The sequence below is a fragment of the Danaus plexippus genome (genome assembly GCF_018135715.1).
Source record: "Danaus plexippus chromosome 18 unlocalized genomic scaffold, MEX_DaPlex mxdp_35, whole genome shotgun sequence".
In the NCBI taxonomy this organism is placed as follows: Eukaryota; Metazoa; Arthropoda; class Insecta; order Lepidoptera; family Nymphalidae; genus Danaus; species Danaus plexippus.
This window is the reverse complement of record NW_026869854.1, coordinates 1530959-1550325: the sequence shown is the minus strand read 5'-3', so window position 1 is coordinate 1550325 and position 19367 is coordinate 1530959. Positions and strand designations below refer to the sequence as shown.

Genomic DNA, 19367 nt, shown 5'->3' with positions numbered 1-19367 from the left:
GTCTTCTGTAGGCTTACACAATGTTGTACCTTAAAAGCCTTTAGGTTTGTGTTCATTCAGGATTTATTATAATAGGGAATACTTATATTATTATTATTAAATATATAAAATCATACTTAAAATTGTGATATCGTTTATTGAATGCTCCGAATATATGAAACAGCAAAAAGTCATTATAATTTATAATAAAGAAATAATATATTACAACCGGTTTCTTAAATACAACGACGTAAAAAGAATGGCGAAAATCTGATAAAGAAAAATTTTTTGGGCTAACAAAAGTAATAAACCTCTTTTACATCGAGTCCTTGATCTGGTAATATAAACGAAAGCACAGTCTAGACTAGTCTAATGAGGCAGACAACGGCCTAGTTTAAGACAATTTTGTTGAAATACGTCTTATATTACTAGAAACACAAAAGATTCGGGTCACAAATAATGTGAGTGTATTAATATTTTGTGAGACGGTTGATATTATAACCAATATATATATATAGATATATAGATTCTGCTTATATTAATTAATATTGAAATTTATAGGAAAAAAAATTCGCTCTACTCAGCTCTGTAATTTATAACTATAACACCACTGAAGGTTAATCTGTTTCATTTAACCTTAAGAATCAGTTAATATTAAACCCATTATAAATAGTGTATATGAGAATAAATGGCGGAAATATGACATACACTCAATAACAAACGACGCAATGAAGCTAGCATGACTCATTGAATATTTTAATCGCCCGGAAGAACTATAGATTTTCTTAAACGACTCCTTACATAAATAATAAGGCTCGCAGACTGGGGCTTGGAAGGATCATGTTTGTACTATAAATTATAAGGTTAACATATACCTTGATGTATTGGCCGACTATATAAAGAGCTGTACGTCGCTATATACACGAAGAAATTATTACCCTCCACTCTTTACTAACGCATACACTTATAATAAATCTTCATAAAACGTACGTTACGGTATAGTTTAGTTAATTATATATTTGTCCTCTAAAATAACTCACATTTTCCATTTCAAGTTTCTGGTAATATAACATTTACCATTTCAACATAAAAATTTTGTAATATTAAGGAAGAATAATAACACACTTGGTGGACTTTAACAAATGTTTACAATATTAATTCGACCTAAACAAAAGCTGGAATGAGAGACACTTTTAAATGTAAACAATTCTTTGGCTTCACCTAAAATATAAATGCAAATTAACATTTTGAAAATCCATCAAAAGAAAGTCTTAGAATGTCCACGTTTTATAATCGATAACATAAATTTGTATCTACTAATAATTGTTTGGTTAAATTCATTTATCAACTTTTCATTTTAAAAGGCAACTAAATACAAAGTATTCTTATTTTTGAGAGGATTCGTCTGAATATATATACAAATATATGAATTACAAAAATAAGGGTTAAATAACGTATGCACAGTCAAAGTTTGCAAAGTCAAAACTACATACGAAGCCTTTCCCGTTTTTATTCAATAACTAATAATTGATTTACAAATGAAAAACTTAAGATCCCTGTAACTCAGACTAAGCATACCAATATTTAATCAATAATATTATATTAGAAAGAACCATTTTCATAGTCATCTTTCATCCCTCTTTAATCTGATCTCTCATCAACTCTCCCTGTATTGTGTATGATAAGTTATCGAAAATGTCCCTACCTCGTCATGTGGGTCACTGTGGCAGAAATCACTGTCGAGACACAATACAAGCCACATATAATAACGAAAATACTGTCTCATTTCCACACTATATTGCGGTTGATTGTGCACATAATAGCTTCTTGCCGAAGAATTCAAAAATACTCGTACATTATCTTCAAAGATTTGATCGATTTTAAAACTACAAGTTTAATGATATTTAAAAGTTAACAATTAGGGTGTGTATACACTTAATGGATTGAATAAATATAAATATGTTTGGAAGAATAACGGGATAGTTTTTTATTATTCATTAAAATGAACTCATTCACATGTATTACTGTACTATTATTAACATTCTAAAGTTATTTTTGGAGGGCTGCTTCATTACTTTATAACACTTAAAATCTTATCCCTGTATGATGACTTCTTATACGACAAATTTACAAAATAATTTATATACATAAAATATATAAGAAAATATGTCAAAATGTCGTCAGGAACGTTGGGATGAAACAAAATCTATAAAATAAACTAACAACATGAATTTACCTTTGAATTACGGTCTACTTGAAACGAGAAAGATGCAATATGCTTTATATTATATTATTACGAAACTAGATTTTTTTATTTTATAATAATGGGAGTAGAATAATCTTGGACTTATTGCCCCGATAACACCTGACGAAACTCGGAATTGTCTTCGACGCATGAAGAATCGGAAAGCGGTGGGACCTGACGATATTCCGATCGAAGCGTGGAAATCATTGGGCTCTCTTGGTGTGCTCATACTGACGGACCTTTTTAACCGCGTCTTGAACACTGGGACTATGCCACATCAGTGGCGTTATAGTTACATTACCCCTATATACAAAGGCAGGGGCAGTGTTCAAGATTGTGGTAGTTATAGGGGCGTTAAGATCATGAGTCACACCATGAAGCTCTTTGAGCGTATGATCGACCTCAGGCTCCGCCGAGAGTGTACTGTCTCGGAATGTCAATATGGATTTCAGCCAGGATCGGGCACCTTGGACGCCATCTTTGCCATCAGAACTCTGATGGAGGCATACAGGGAAAAAAGGAGAGCTCTGCATGTCGCATTCCTAGATCTGCAGAAGGCCTTTGACTGCGTGCCTCGTCAATATATCTGGTGGGCATTGCGATTCAAAGGGATCCCTGAGGCCTATATTGACATCATCAGAGACATGTACCGCGATTCCGTTTCAATGGTTATGGTTGGACTGCTGTTGGCGATACAAAACCCTTTCCGATCTCAGTAGGGGTTCACCAAGGCTCGGCTCTTAGCCCCTTCTTGTTCAATGTAGTGCTGGACACTGTCTCGGCTAACATCCAGGACCAGCCTCCATGGCTGATGATGTATGCCGATGACATAGCGCTCATTGATGAGAGCAGGTTGACGCTAGAGCGAAGAGTGAACCTCTGGAAGGGTACGCTTGAGAACGGTGGTCTTAAACTAAATGTGACGAAGACCGAGTACATGGCTTGCGGAAGCCCGGACTCTTGCACTATCCATATAGGTCCTGAACCAGCCGTTAAGTCGGAAAAGTTCAGGTACCTTGGATCTATTCTGCATGAGTCCGGAGGCATCGATCACGATGTCCAAGCCCGGATCAGCGCTGCTTGGGCGAAATGGCGTGAGGTCACAGGTGTGGTCTGCGATCGCAGAATACCTACCAAGCTCAAGGGAATAATATACAAGAGCATAATCCGACCGGTTCTCTTATATGGAAGCGAATGTTGGCCAACACTGTCCAGGCACACTCAGGAGCTTCACGTCACGGAGATGAAGATGCTGAGGTGGATGTGTGGCGTAACGCGGGCTGACCGTATACGTAACACATTTATCCGAGGTAGTCTTGGAGTCCGTGACGTAGCGGATAAGCTTCAAGAGAGTCGCCTGAGATGGTATGGCCACGTTGCACGCCGGCCTGAGAATTACGTCGGAAAAATTTGCCTTGACATGTCGGTCCCTGGAGCAAGACCCCCAGGACGCCCAAGAAAGCGATGGCTGGACACCGTGAAGCAGGATATGAGAGCCAATGGACTTACCACCGCGGATGCTAAAGACCGTGCAAAGTGGAGGAGTTTGAGCAGGAAGGCAGACCCTGGCTAATGCTGGGATAATTGCCAGGAAGAAGAAGAAGAAGAATGGGAGTAGAATAAAATATGTTTTTTTTTTTCACAATCACATATTTTTTTTACAAAAACTATCACATTATCTTACAAAAATTAACTTTTGCTACGGTATACGGGTTCTGACTGTTGGTTTAATATTTATTTGTACTGTTTTAGGAACCTTAAAAATCCTGGTCTAGATAGTGAGATGAGTATGTAAATAACCGCAGCACAAAGAGCCCTTAAATTTTTCAGAATGCATCACAAATTTTCGTAAGATGAGCACAGCGTGTGCTCCTAGTCTCATTATGGAGGTCTTTGACCTCCGCTGGGAAGTACAATATAGCTGTGAACGTTTTAGGAAAAAAAAACTTTTACGATATTTGAATTCTTCTACAGTCGGAAATAGTATCAGTTAATATATTTTTTTTATGCTTAAGAGGGCAACCGAACCTACCTGATGGAGGTGGTACCGTCGCCCATGGACATCCGCAACATAGTTTCGTGGATGTGTTGCCACCCTTGATTAGGAAAAAAGAGGAGGAAAAGTGGGAAAGGTAGGGAAAAGAGAAGGGGTATAGATAGTTACTAAAATAAAGGTTAGAAATAAAATAATTTGATCCGAAACATTTGTATAATGTTCACGTGATTACAAACACTAACACACACGTACAAACTTTTTCATTTATAATACCGACGCGAATAACATTGAAAGATATATTCAATAAAACGAAACTCATAGAAAAAGAGAAAAGACACGGCAAGTAAATAAATCTACATAAGAAAATATATATAAGAAAGCTATAACAATTATTCAAACATACTAAAATAATAGGAAACAATCTTCATAGTAGTATATTTTATTTGAAAGAGAGGAATAGGCAAATTGAAAGCGAACGTAGATACATAATACGCAAACAAACGTCTGTATAATGAATCGAAGAACGTGCTCCTGAGATAACGGGATGCTGTAATAGAATGAACTAGGTCACGAGACTTAGGACTCGGCGTTTTAAAGAAACAAATTACCTGACTGACATCCTTTGTATGAATATTCCGCGAATACGTGATGTCATGTCTATTTATTGGTTTTCAGGTTTTTTATTGATTGCAAGCCTTATGTGTATATATATACACATTTGACATTAATAGCTTTCTTCATGAGGTAGTTCTTTGTTAAATAGCCCATAAATATGTAATAATATATAATAATAATAAGGCTGAATTAATTATAAGAATGCTACACACCAGAGAAAATAAACAATTAACTTTAAAAAATATTAAATATAAATCCAATGCACACTACATTGGCTTTATGTTGGATCTATAACAATTCAAACTTAAAATCCGTCTAAACGCTTTATTTCGCTAAGCCTTTTATTCTTAGTGCTCGTGTCCATCTTCCGAGGTTGGTTTTAAAGGAAATTTCGGGTATTTTCGTGTTAATGACGCCATATTTTACGAACACCATCTTCTTTTAGATGCTTTAATTGGCTTTGGTTCAAACATAAGAGACAGCGTACCAAAGTTTTGTTCAATTTGGTGCTTATTTATGTTATTAAGTTTTTATAAACACAATTAGCTCTTACTACTAATATTGAATTTCAAAACAATTGACTAAAAGCCATAACAGGTTAAAAGAAAATGGAAAAACCCGAAACCCACTCAGATAATTTTTTTTTATATTTTGTATGAAATTATAAAACTACTTATTCTATTAGAAATAAATTTAACATAAAACTAACTTATACTAATAAATTATGGCAATAAATGACCTAGTTATAACTGCATAAAACATTTTATTAATAACTGAGACATTCCTACAATACATTCTGTCATATCGCGGAGTATACCGCAGCCACCTCCGACTTCAACCGCAAACTATTTAACGCAGACTCAATTAAGATTCCTCGGGCGTTCCTCTCCCGCTTTTATGAGGGCAATTTTGTCAAAATGGAAACTCGGCGAGCAGACTTCACAGCTAGTGTTGATTGGTTTCAAAACAAGGAATTTAGATTTCAATCTAACCCGAATAGCAACGATTATTTTAATTTGTCACCGCCTCTATGTTTTCATCGTGAAAGTTATGTTTTATTGAATACGATATATTTTTTATCCTCGCAAGGAAAGGAAGACTTTTATTCCAACCTATTACTTTTCAAGTAAGTGCAACTATCAGGGGACTATAGTTAAGAACTATTGTATTTTATTCACTTTATAAGAGACAACAACTATGTAAGACATGACTTACGTGAAATGTGCTGTATTTTCTGAATATATATATATATATATTCTGAATATTGTTTGTGTGAGTTGAAAGTTGAAATGATAAATTATATTTTATATTTAGTGAGCAGAAAGAGGATGTTCGATGCAGAATTCACGATCTGTTTTAACAGAACAGCCACAGTTTCCTATCATAAACTGGAACATTCCACGAAATATTGTATAAGTTCCATTAAAACTAGTTTCAAAATGTGCCATATAAACATTTAAATTTTAAACAATAACCCGACACTCGTCACTAAAGGAGTAACGAAACAGAATAAAATAACAATATCCTCCTATAATTTATAGAAAATCGTTTGTATCGAAATATAAGACGCAAGAAGCGAGCCATCTGGCAACAAAGAACAAACAAAATAAAACAACAGCGGAAGAACGAACACGTCTTAAAGGAAATTGAATTAGAGTAACGGGACTTGTCCGAGCGGAACATAAATATGTAGGCCTTGTTAATATTTATAATGTGTTCTTATAGGGTGAAGTAACAGAGAAATTGCCTTTTTTACGTCAACTTGGCCACCCATTTGAACTCTGTTAACGTATTGTTGAGGTTCGTCCTTATAAAACCTGTATCAATCTGTATGAATGCTTCAAATATTTCATAGAAATAAAGTTTCATTCTGACTTCTAAAGGAATATAACGAACGGACGACGCCCAGTTCCGCCTTGGTCCTAATGAGACTGTCAACTCTGAACTATATCAGAAAGAAAACAGGTAATTTTATAACAAGTTTGAAAAAATATGTCACTTTTATTATGACTTTTACAACAAGCAAACGAGCATCTCTCCATAAACCTTTTCAATATTTCTCTCTCATTATCAATACGACCATACTCATTTTTTAATCCATACATTGTCCTTTTGTCCCGTATTGTAACATAAACGTGTACGTCACTGTTTTAGACAAAAGGATGCCTACAATCAAGAAGCCTTACGCCCCAGGCGACGCGAACAATATAGGGTTAGAAGCGGTGGGATACTTCGAATGCTTACTTCCGGCGACTCTATCATAAATTGGCTTTAACATTAAATAATAATATTTTATTATGATTGGAATTTATTTGTAAAAAGTAAATTCACATTTGCTTTTCCTTTAATAAGAGATAGTGCAAGAACTTCATAATCTTTTACCCCAATTAGACTGAAAGTTCATTGCATAACATGGAGACTTATGAAAATAACTAACATTATATATTAAATATGTTTATTAGAGACTAAATAAATAAACTCTGAAAAGTTATTATATATATTATTTATAATATCCATGTAATATAATACTATGGCTACACTTCAGTTTCATTCAACTTAATTGGTATTAGTTTATCGATAAATTTAATTCAAACCGAAGAGTTTTGTCATCGTTTTGTGTTCGTCACAACCGAATGTAATGCGAAACGAAAATAATGTTGAAAAGCCATCAGCGAATTCAAAAGAACAAAGTGTACACGCCGGAGTGTGCCAGATCAAATCTGGATCAGGGGTTATTGTGGGTAGACCGATGTTTACTCAGACGAGTGTCAGTTATTTGATTAGCATCAGAGCGTCCTCGGCGGAATCTAAGCACTAAATTGAATCGGAAAAAGATATCAGAAACAATTGTGATTTTTATTCATTCGAATACAAGTAATTTACATTTTGCTATCACTTAAAAAAGCATTTACATAGTATTTATCATAACAAATATCAAACCTCATTTTATATTATTTTTATTCTTTAGTCTTTTCTATCCTCCCATACTAGTTGATTATAGATTCATACATATTGATCGAAGCGGAATGTATTAGGAAGAGATTACATGTACTCTGATTGTGTTAAAAACTAAACAGCGAGGAAGATAATTAAAAAACACTAAGACAATTTGTATGCAGATAGTTTTAACTCTAGCCAAGGTATAACCTTAAAATAAGAAAAAAATCTTCATATAAATTTACATTTAAATTTAGATGAGATTTTTTTAAAGCTTATAAAATAAGCTATAAGCTTGAAGTGGTTTGAAAAATCCGAGCTCTAAGGGCTTCAGAGGAATGACGTATTTTTATAGAAAGACGAAACTGCTATAGCTCAAAGGTCACACGTTATGTTTGAGTTATATATCAAGATATAGGTCAAAAAAGTTTTTTACTAAATTAAATACACCATGGTTGTTGAATTAAGTTGTCTATGAAATGTTACAAGCCAGTATCTTTATCGTTTTATACTGAAACAACCGCAATGCCGAGACTCAAAGTGGCTTAGTGTATTCAGTTTTTTAGAGCTAACTAACCGAATGTCTATGAAACACAGACAGGAAAGCTTGATTCATTTAAAATTCTATATAAAATATAATCTTTATGAAAACAAACATGACGATATAAATAATACTCACAATTCAATATTAATCTCTCTCTTCCCCTTTGGTGGTTATTTATTAGGTTTGTAAAAAGCTAAAAAGCGGGTTATTGTCTCACCCCATTTCAAACATTATAACAGAAGCAGAAACAATCGGGGCGAACGCTTCCGATTGATTGAACCGAGATCTATCTAGGCCAGGGTTTATCTGACGTTCTCTGATCCGATCTCTTTTATAAAGATATCTTTCATGAACATTGCAAACGGGATTTGGCTACGATAGATGTCTTTGTTTCAGATTTACCTTTATATTTAAAATATATTTGTTAGTCAACACATGCGACACAGGTACACATTACTATCGCAAGACAAGCAACAAACGAAGATTTTATTTAATATAATTCACCGCCGTTAAAATCTACTCCACCATTAGTACCAGTCTTACTCCCCCGAGCGCGTAAGGGATTGTGAGCACCTAATGAAATATAGCTGGATATAATTTCCATTTGTAACCGTCTTCGCTTAAATAATAAAACAACCGAACGGAGAAAAACATTACACAAAGAAATTTTAATATTTACCAGTGTGAGGTTTTGTCATAGAAAAGGTATACGTTAGAATAATACATGCTGTGAATAAAATAATATATAGCAGTGGAACGGGTCATAATTGTTGTGTTGAGTCATCACGAGGCAAGCTCCGAGGGTTCGACTGCCTAAATTTGGGTCCGAAGAGACATGACCCACATTCAAATCATATCACGATAAATCATTCGACATCAAAGACTTTATTTGATTAAAATTATAATTGAACATCTTCGTTCACATTAACATGTATTTTAAATAATCTTTGCATTAAACTTATGAAAAAAATACTTTATATACAACTACCAATATCACTCGATCTCGATTCACATATTCTTTTGTTTTGATATATACATAATAGATTTAACTAAATGAATCATCAGTGCTTCTATAAATCATTGAAAATTGTTTTGATAAATTTTTATAATATTTTTTTTTATAAATTAAATATTAGAAACATATCAAAGCATAACTTTATTGATCTTCAATACCCGTACTATGAAAAATTATTACTAAAGAATGTTATTCCAACAAACGTAAGAGGTAACGCAATTAATAAAATAAAATAATTAAAGAAATTAAATCTAAACTATAACTATTCGTATCATTTTATGTAACATCGTATTCATTTCTAGTAAATAAATTAAACTAAAAAACCGTTTTTTTTTAAATGGCTCTAACATAAAAACTAATTGATGAATTTGAAAAATGTGAATCTGAATGAACATACGGAAATTATCGTGCTATAAAATATTAAATGTAATTAAACTGAAGAAAAAAGTAATATATATATATATATATAGTTGGTACGCTATATGTGTGAATGTAAACAATAGATGAGGTACGAATTACGGCCTTTATTCTGGTTGTGATTTGAAGAGCGATTCATTCTAAGTGGAGCAGTGATTTATTATCTGTATCCGAATGATCATGATAATGATTTATACTGAGCTTTCATTACTGTCTATTCAAAATTAACCTCGTTTCCACTATATGAATACTTTAGTACACTTTTTCAATTCTAGGCCAAATCGTTTAAGATAAGTTTAATTTCAAGTGAACGGCTTCCACCGTATTTTCAGAATTTTTCTTTATGCCATGTTTTCGTGTTTAGTAATTTATTATATAAACCATCCGACCGACCGGACTGTTACTAATTGCGTAATTGTGGAATACAAGCGAAACCGCAGACAGCAACTAGTTTATCATAAATCCAATAAGATCGCGTGAGCACACATTCTATATATTCAGTGTCGCGTGATGTTAGGAAAAAACAATAACAGTTGAACTGTGACATTTCAAACACAACAAACTATATGGAAGGTTATTAAGTTTAAATATATATATATGTGTGTGTGTAAATATGTCTGTGTGTAAAATAACATTCAAAGTCATCTCTCTTCTGAACACAAAAAAATCTTAATAAATCAGGTTTTTTTTCTTATCTAACTGATTCATTTCACTTTATTTAATCTTTGTGGTATCTGTAATGGAACAAATAATATATGTTTATTTCGTGGCTTCGCTCCCAATGTAACTAACTTCGTTGGTGTTATGTATACACGTGTTCATACAAAACCATATTCGTATCAAACAATGAATAATCTCGTATATATTATTACCAACACGATGTCAGGAACACACATTTATAAATGATTATCCATGATATTTCTCTTTGGAATTAAATAAAGCTTTCAATGTAACACAATACGGCCATCAAACCTCAATGCTAGCAATACATTAGACAATAGATAACTTTATCAACTTGAAACGTGACACCAACAGCGACCAGCTCGATACATAAAATTGATCAAATGTTCTAACTTCGACTCATGTTTTATGTAGATCTTTATAATGCTGTTTTTAAAATCCTGAATTAAATTTTTCGTCGCAGCATCCGCAGCCGTTCTCTCCGTCGATAAACTCGAGATGTTTTATACGTTAATATAAAAGTTGTCGAGTCGCGTCACGTCCGCCGCATTAGTCAGCTCTAACGATCACGTGTCCCGTGTGATGCAGAGTTTGCAGAAATGCTGTCAGGAATCCCACTTACATATAACGTTTATTATACTTGTTAGATTTTTTGTTACAAAATCACATTTTAAACATTCCATTTGAATGCAGGTGTTGTCTGAGACTTATCATTTAAAATCATTAGACGATTCTACACTTTAATTTTGATCAGACTTGTCTATGACTTAATTTTAATAGTCGTATTTATTTGAGATCATATTTGTTAAAAATTAATTGATAATAATTATCCAAGTGATCAAAACAAAAATACTGACTTACAAGAACTTTTTCCAGCGATCTCGTCGTATTATGCATAATATTATACCCTTAATTGTGTTAACTCCGTGTAAGACACTCGTCAGGAATTTGATAAGGAAGTACATAATAAGATTATAGAGGCTTTTAGTTAAGTATAGTAATCATCTACTCAGCATATTAATGAATTGTGTTATGATATTATATGTAACATTAACGCGAGTACATATTAAAATGTAATCATGTCTCTGATTTACTGCGCGAACTCACTGTGAAACCGCGAGTTATAAAAAAAAAATACACGAATGAAATGAAAGAAACATTGTTTTCTTTATTGTTATATATCTGTAGAAATTAACAAAACATTTGACTCGTTTCTTAAGTTTAAGTATAAAGTATGGTTTATTTATTATTTAATAATAATATTTTATCAAATAATATCATCATTATAGTCAATAAATATTTTTTTAATGTCTTATTTTTATCTAATACCGATGAGAAGCGATCTCCATATACATTTTAATGACAGCCATTATCGATAAGTTAATGTAATTCAGGTAAGATGTTTCAGTAACAGTCTCAGGGACGAACTAAACTAATCTACGCTTTCACTGTAATATAATTTTGTAAGGTAAGCATTTACTTTATCTTAATTCATAGCGCGGGAGTTCCTAACTGATATTAAATTTATTTTTGGCTCCATTGCTTTAAGAAACAACATTTTGTTATATTAATACATATGTTTAATAAATAGGTTTATCTTCGATATTCAGAATTAAGATAATATTAAGGCTCTTTACTGTTTTCATTTACAACAATTTATCTTATAGAAATACAATATTGTAGTATTGAAAATAATTAATAAGTATTTGTCTATTCAGCAAACTACAGCACATGAGCAGTAAAACAGAAAGTCGGTCCGTCTTGAATCATATAGAAAGATAACATTTTACAAACATATTATTAATCATAGTAATATGGAGCAATAACAAGTTAAATATTTATCTTAAAAAATAACTGAAACAATAAGGACAAATTTTCCCGCAATGATCGCCATTGTCAATAAGGTTTTTTAATGCCTCCCTAATGGATAGAAAAAGACGCTGTACATATGTATATTGCAATAAATACACAGCAAACACTACTTAAGCAATGTAGCTCTCTACAAAAGATAATTTATTTATATAAAAAATTAATATAAATTTTTGACATAAACTTTCCCGTTATGTCTCTGAATTAATTAATTTCCATACGTATTAGTACAAGAAGAATATTTTCATTAAAAACTTTTATTGTCATAGAAAACAAATGAATATATGTATATGGAAAAGATATTCAAAATACTTACAAAGGAACACTAATATTCGTAGCACGATACTCATCACGAGGAAGGCGCAGTTGACTGAACAGAGACATCGCGTCGTTTGTAAAGGCAATATAAAAGCCGTGCTCGAAGGCATGCATGCGATGCACTAACCAGGGATAGAAAAGGAATCACAACTACGACTTGGATGTATCAGAACAATATACAATAATAATATATTTTGTTAGCTTGTTCAAAAAAAGAGACTACTATGACGACTGCGAATTAAAAGTAGGTACATAACATTTAAAACCGCTGTCATATATAATATTAGCAGATTATTAATTATATTTATGGAATGCCTTATATATTTTTAATGTTCCAAACTTAACATTAAAGTTGTTAATGTTAAAATCGGGATCAGTACACCGCAGTCGTGTGGCGAGCGGGCCTCTGACACACATCGCAACTTTGAAGTTGAAACAAACAAGTTTTGTTTGTTCCGAGGTTCGTTAGTAATATCTCATAAAACGTTTTATTTCATAAACGGAAATCCATACTTAACGTATAACCTCCGTTTGTTAAATTTGGTTAAGGTAGCGTCGAAAGTAATACCTGTAGCAAGGAATGGAGACATCAAAGTAGTAACAAAATTTTCTTTGACTTGAATTTCTCTACAACTAATTGTAATACAAATTGGTTCATAGTTTATTTTATATTTAAATGTATAACATAATAACATGATAATGATATGATAAAAAAATATATATACATGAAAAAGAGAAAAGTGAAAGGTTTAGGTCGAAAGCGCTTAAATAAATATATCTATCTATCAAGTAATACGATAGAATTTTCACGACATAAAGATGTGGTCAGCGACCTCAGCCGGGTCTGTTGTCCTCGAACCTCACTAAACACAGAACAAGACCATTTTGAAATAACGTGAATACCTTATAATTAAACGTCGGGACTCGTGAGACACTCTTTGTGAAGGACTCAACTTTTATGGATCGCTATTATTAAGGACTCTTTTTGTTTCGCGGTTTCTATGCTTTTTAATTATGTGAATTATAAAATAACTGAGTCTTGACCGCGGCTTCGCTCGACGTTGGTTCTATACAACATTATTATTTGAGGCAGAGTGTTGATGTTATAATATTTGTAAAGGTCTTTTATAATTTTAGGGAAAATAATATTGTTAAACACAACAATAATTTCTGTGTGACCTTAACAATATATGTTTATTATTAACAGGTAATATGCGTGAAGCAATAATAAACGAAATGTTTTTATTGGTTAAAATGTATAATACTTTTTTCGTATCATATAATCTTATCTAAAATACAAGTACTTATGTGTGATAAACATAGATTATGAAGTCAAATGAAACACCTAATGAAAGAGTAGAAGATCTATATTTTAGACTTCTAGAGGTTCTTAGTAAGGAGATGGCTTAAAACTTATACAAGAGAAAATCTTTAAGATCTATAAACTACCCAGGGTTAATAACAATCACCCAAATTTAACCCCGATACATATAATTTAAGATGTCATTAAATTTTCAGATATAATGGTCAGCTTCACACAGCTTCACACATTTCCGCTGAATAGAAGTAAACGTATTCAAATCATGTTCTAATTTTAAATCCGTACCACATTAATATATACGATACAAAGTAAGCTATTGATAATGAATACTTTATTGCCTTGTAATAGAGTTCAAATTGATATCCGCATATTATCAAATTAACGGACGGAATTCATATTTGTGTTATAATTTCATGATCCTTTGTTAATTTTGTATTCCATTAATGTTTGTAGCGAGTAAAGTTATGGTCATTGTTGTTTATGACCTCTGGTTTTGTTCAAATTAAAATATATTAATGTTTTTCCCCGTCACAATCTATCTTCGTATGAAAGTTTGCTCGTTTGTTTCTATATAACGCTGTTACAATATAATAATGTAATGAGAATAACCTTCACAAAATATGATTTGTATAACATACAAGTTATTTCTTTTAGATTTAAAAGTAGATGCACCTAAAAAACTGTATCCTAATTTATTCTGTATCTCTTTCTGTTTGTTACATATATATATTACAATGACGATATATTTCAATTTATATGCAAACAACTCACCAAACAACGGATCCAACATGTAATAGGCATTTTCGGGTATCCTTTGATGTATGTACAAACAAAGGTCATGTTTGTAACCCAAATATATTATATATATATAAGATACTTTAATTTAAGTTAAATTCATCTTCCTACTATATATTTTTTATATATAACAAGTAAGATAATTCAATGTTATATCATATCTTAGTCTTTCATATTGCTTTCTGTGAGAAAGACTGTCAGCGAGGTACTTAGCGACTCCCTTGCTGCCTTGAGAGCTGTTTGTTTTAAATGTACCGTCAACACAACTAATTTCAGACGACTTTATACACAAGAGAGTTTGGATCATATGCATTATATTAATAGCTTTTCCAACTACTAAATAACTTTTCATTTATTTACCAATGCCAATTTAACCTTAGTATCACCAAGCAGTAATAATTCATATAATTGCGTATTATTCTCTCTACTTGTATAATATTTTTTTATTTAAATTCATCTATAAAAATATATTAAGATACGCCTTTCAATATTTTACAATACGTTTTTAATTTTACGTACCTACAGCTTTAAAATGCATTGATATTATTTGTAATTAAAAATATATATACAGTATAGAAAATATAGTAGTAAACTAAAATTGTGTTGCGTACGGTACATATGTTGCAACGTTTAAGAATCCTACGTGATGACATCCTGAGGATGTGTTCTAGGACTTATTTCAACCTTACTCATGTAGGTCGCCATAAATTACACTAACTACTATCTAACATACGACATACAAAGACACACTTCTTTAACCTATACCTCATATAATAGTATTATTAAAAATTATCACCTGAACATATAACTGTAACTTTGTGTGTTAAAAATACGAACACACTTTCGTAGCCAGTATGTAGCATAGTAGCCACGTAGCCGCGTAGCAGTCGTAGCAAATATCTCGTAGCACAAATATATATTTTACAGAATTGTAAATAAGACACATAATTTTTATAGTATTTAATTAGGCTTTTTATATGTGAGCGTTTGTGACATTCAATATACTGTAGCACACAATATAAATGATTCAGAAGTCACCAGCAGATTGTATTATTCACGATTTATAATGTTTTATAATTATCATACCGATAATATTTTTAGAACATTCACAAAACTCGCATGTGAATCATACTGTAATAATTAGATACGCTAAAAAATACCGCGACTGGCGAGTTACGATGGTCATAAAGCAACAAAAACCGTGCGAAAAATACATGTTTATATTTTGTATTACTGCTCCGGTAGAGAGTTATAAAATGATAAGATTTTGTTTTACTATAACATTATTTTAACAACTGATATAGCGAACAGAACGCGAACTTCTCACCTCTCTCAATTGTTCTCTCGTCTCTCAATGGTTTCCGCCATTCTAACCACTGAGCTATGTCTTAATAAAATAATACTAAATTGTATTTATTATATTGTTCAACGTTTATGAAGGTAGATATAATTCATAGTAAGTTGATACGCCCCGGGGGACATTCGCTGAATGTAAATTGAAACGTGTCTAGAATCAAATAATTTGTACTTTTTCACTATTCTCATTGTCCTGGATAAAATGAATTAGTTTTTACAAAGGAATAAACAAAGTTGCAGAGAAAATTCCAAGTTCATTGTAAATTTCATTCGACTGACATTCGTATTAATTAAGGTTGTACTGAAGTAACATTTGTCTAACGATATTTTTTGTTTGTTCGCGACACGAGACAAGTGCACTTAGATGTTCTTAACATTAAATGAACTCTAGACAAAGTATTGGCAAATGACTGGTAAATAACTTAAACTACGGTCTCAAAATGGTATTTTTTTGAGACTCTGTGAGAAGTTTAATACAATCTATATTCGTTAAAATATTTTTTAAGTCACGTAAATGTTATTATTTATACAGAAATAAGAAAAAAATTACTAAAGAACTAGTAAAAGCTAAACAGATGTTGGAACTTAAGAATATATTAATATATTCTTTTGGAATAACGATTGGATCAAATGACGAAGTATCGAAGTATTGGAAATGCATAAAATATAATGTTATCGGAACTTTATATGAATTCTGCTCTTTGTTTAAACCTTTAATTTAATTCATCGTTTACTGTATTGCGTTACTATTTTAAATGCGAATTTAAAATTTATGCGTAAATCAATAAAATGATGGAATTCAATTGTTTGTCTCATTTGAGCACATATACAAATGTACACTAGGCCAATACTAGGGTTCATAGTAACCTTAGGGACCAAGAAGAACAAAAAGGTATGGACTATGAGGAAAGTGAAAAAATAGTAACTTAGATGTTAAACTCATATATTCATACTGTGAGTGTTGACTGCCTGCCTCCATTACTATGATGTTTGACGTCCAAAGAGCCCTCGTCATGAGTCAGGCTGAGAGCTTTTTGCTTCATTAATAGCACCAGTTCAGGTCAAGACGAGCAAAACCTAATATGGTGATATTAATAGCCGCTATCCGTATTTCCTTTGTCCTAAAAGTGCCAACCCTACCGACTTAGTTCCAAATGAATCACCAACGAACGTTCAACCCTCGGAGGGCGTTCTCGAGTTATTATTGTGGCAAATTTGTTGCCTTTGATAAAGAAAATCGACATCTTAATTGTCAAAGGGTTACTCGATTTGACATTAAATGACTTAAAACGCGTGAAAATCGATCTTTTTATATATTACTATAACTCATTACTAACAAGCAATCTATTTCTCAGAAAACCACCACGAAAAGTGACGAATTTATAAGTTTTCTAATGTGACTTCACGGCGGAGTTTAGTAATATAAGTTTTCTTGACATTTCAATGACGTTTATTTAAACAGTCACCAAGGAAACTTTAACGTAAAATTTTCAAAGCGACAGTTTAAATGAAACGGAATGGAGTTAAATAATTTCAATACATTGAATATCAAAGGCTGTTAATAGAAGTCTTAAAACATGAATGGAAATTTTGCTTATGAAAAGCAATTTACCAAAAGCAAATACGATTTGAACCTAACAATTAATCGTTACTAATTATTTGAGTTTATTCAAGACGGTTATATCTTTAGAGCACCATTTGTTTAATGGAGACGACTATCTATTCTCGAAACAGTTCCAATGCTCCGAGGAAATTGATTAGTTGCCCACAAGACATAAATAGAGATTAATGGAGCCTCACAAACTACAGTAATTAGTAATCCACTGGTATTTATTGATTTGTAATCAATAGAAATTTGGGTATTGATCATTAGTGAATAAATACTATAGTTTAAAAGTTTAGAAGAAGTTACAAGTTGATATAAACTCAATATTCTTTTTAAACTTTGTGAGATAAATTCAAATCATATTCTAATAAATTTATATAAAATTACAGGTTTTCAATTTCTTATTTTAATAGTTTTAGAACTACTTACGGGCAATGCCAATGGTGCCAATGGTGTAGGATTCGTTTAGTAAGATTTTTTAAACACAAACGATTTGTTAGAGCATATGACTATGTTTCCTATAAGAAAATGAAATGAAGAGTGGTAAGTACTCACGAGGACGGTATCCCTCCGATGAAGACATCCGAGTTTGTATTAAACTTGCCGAAATCAAACTCCTTGCCGCGGGAGGCCTTGCTCTGAGTGCTGCCGTCCACCGACAGAGACGTGTGTTCATCGCGACGACCCACCTTATATATAATAAATATTACAAAAAATTGAAAAGTTACATCTATAATAGCAGAGCTATTCGATCGTAAGCGCAAAAGCCTAATTTATTTTAATCCTTCGATACAAAAGGTTAAAGTTATTAAATCCGACGTGAACAGGAGGAGGGTAGGAGCGAAACGGAAATAACTAATAGAAATAAAGGTCCGAATAAATCAAAGTAATCGTTGACATAAATTGGTGAAGTTACCTGAACTTTGTGCCAGTGGCCGTCGTTTAAATTGTTGCCCACCGTTATAATCTGAGCTCCGCCGCCCAAGTTGTACCTCAGTCTTAGGGCTCCATTCACCAGCTTTAGTTCGAAGAAGTCGTAAGTGCCGCCGTCGTCCGTGTACAATAGCAGTCCGTTCGGCTGATCGGTTTTGAACTCGAGTTCCAAGGTGCCGTTCAAACCGGCGTTCCATTTGCGGAATTGGGAGTAGGGGTTCTGTTTGTCGAGGACGAACGCGAGGTTCCTATTGAGCGAGAGGGAGAGAAGACAGAAGAGTATGTAGCGCATCGTTCTGACCTGTCCCGACATGACTGCACCATACACCACCTCACTAGGAGACGATCGACGGACACCTTTTACGTTTCATTTCTCGTCTGCCTGCAACAAACACGTCACTCCTATAGAACTTACATGTATAACACTCGTAACATATAATATCACTAACAAACTTTGACAAAAATTGTGTCATGATTCACAGCTGCTATCTATGTGAGTCTATATCGCAGATTTTACTACACACAACGCTATAGAAGTTGGATACACTTTGTGCAATAAAAATAGTTCTTAATTACAAATATCATTGCCAACGCTCAATTAAAAACAAACATTAATTAAAGTCGAAGAGTTTTTACATGTTTTAAAAATGCAACTCTCCAATAACTTCAAAGTTTAGTAATTAAAAATAAAGACAGTTCCAATTTAAACAAGAATCATTGAAGATGCCAAGAAACTCATG

The 19367-nt window shown here is 32.6% G+C and overlaps 1 protein-coding gene across 4 annotated transcripts in view; it reads right to left on the bottom strand.

Moving 5' to 3' along the window:
- The window catches only part of LOC116773266 (neurexin 1), a 77710-nt gene that overhangs the window by 49605 nt on the left and 8738 nt on the right, over window positions 1-19367 (bottom strand). For all 4 annotated transcript variants that reach the window (XM_061528631.1, XM_061528632.1, XM_061528633.1 and 1 more), the window contains exons 2-3: window positions 18611-19009; window positions 18250-18383 (exon numbers count right to left, since the gene is read on the bottom strand). In XM_061528631.1, the coding sequence (XP_061384615.1) occupies window positions 18250-18383; window positions 18611-18940 (464 nt within the window). In that variant the 5' untranslated portion in view covers window positions 18941-19009. The remainder of the gene's footprint in view (window positions 1-18249; window positions 18384-18610; window positions 19010-19367) is intronic.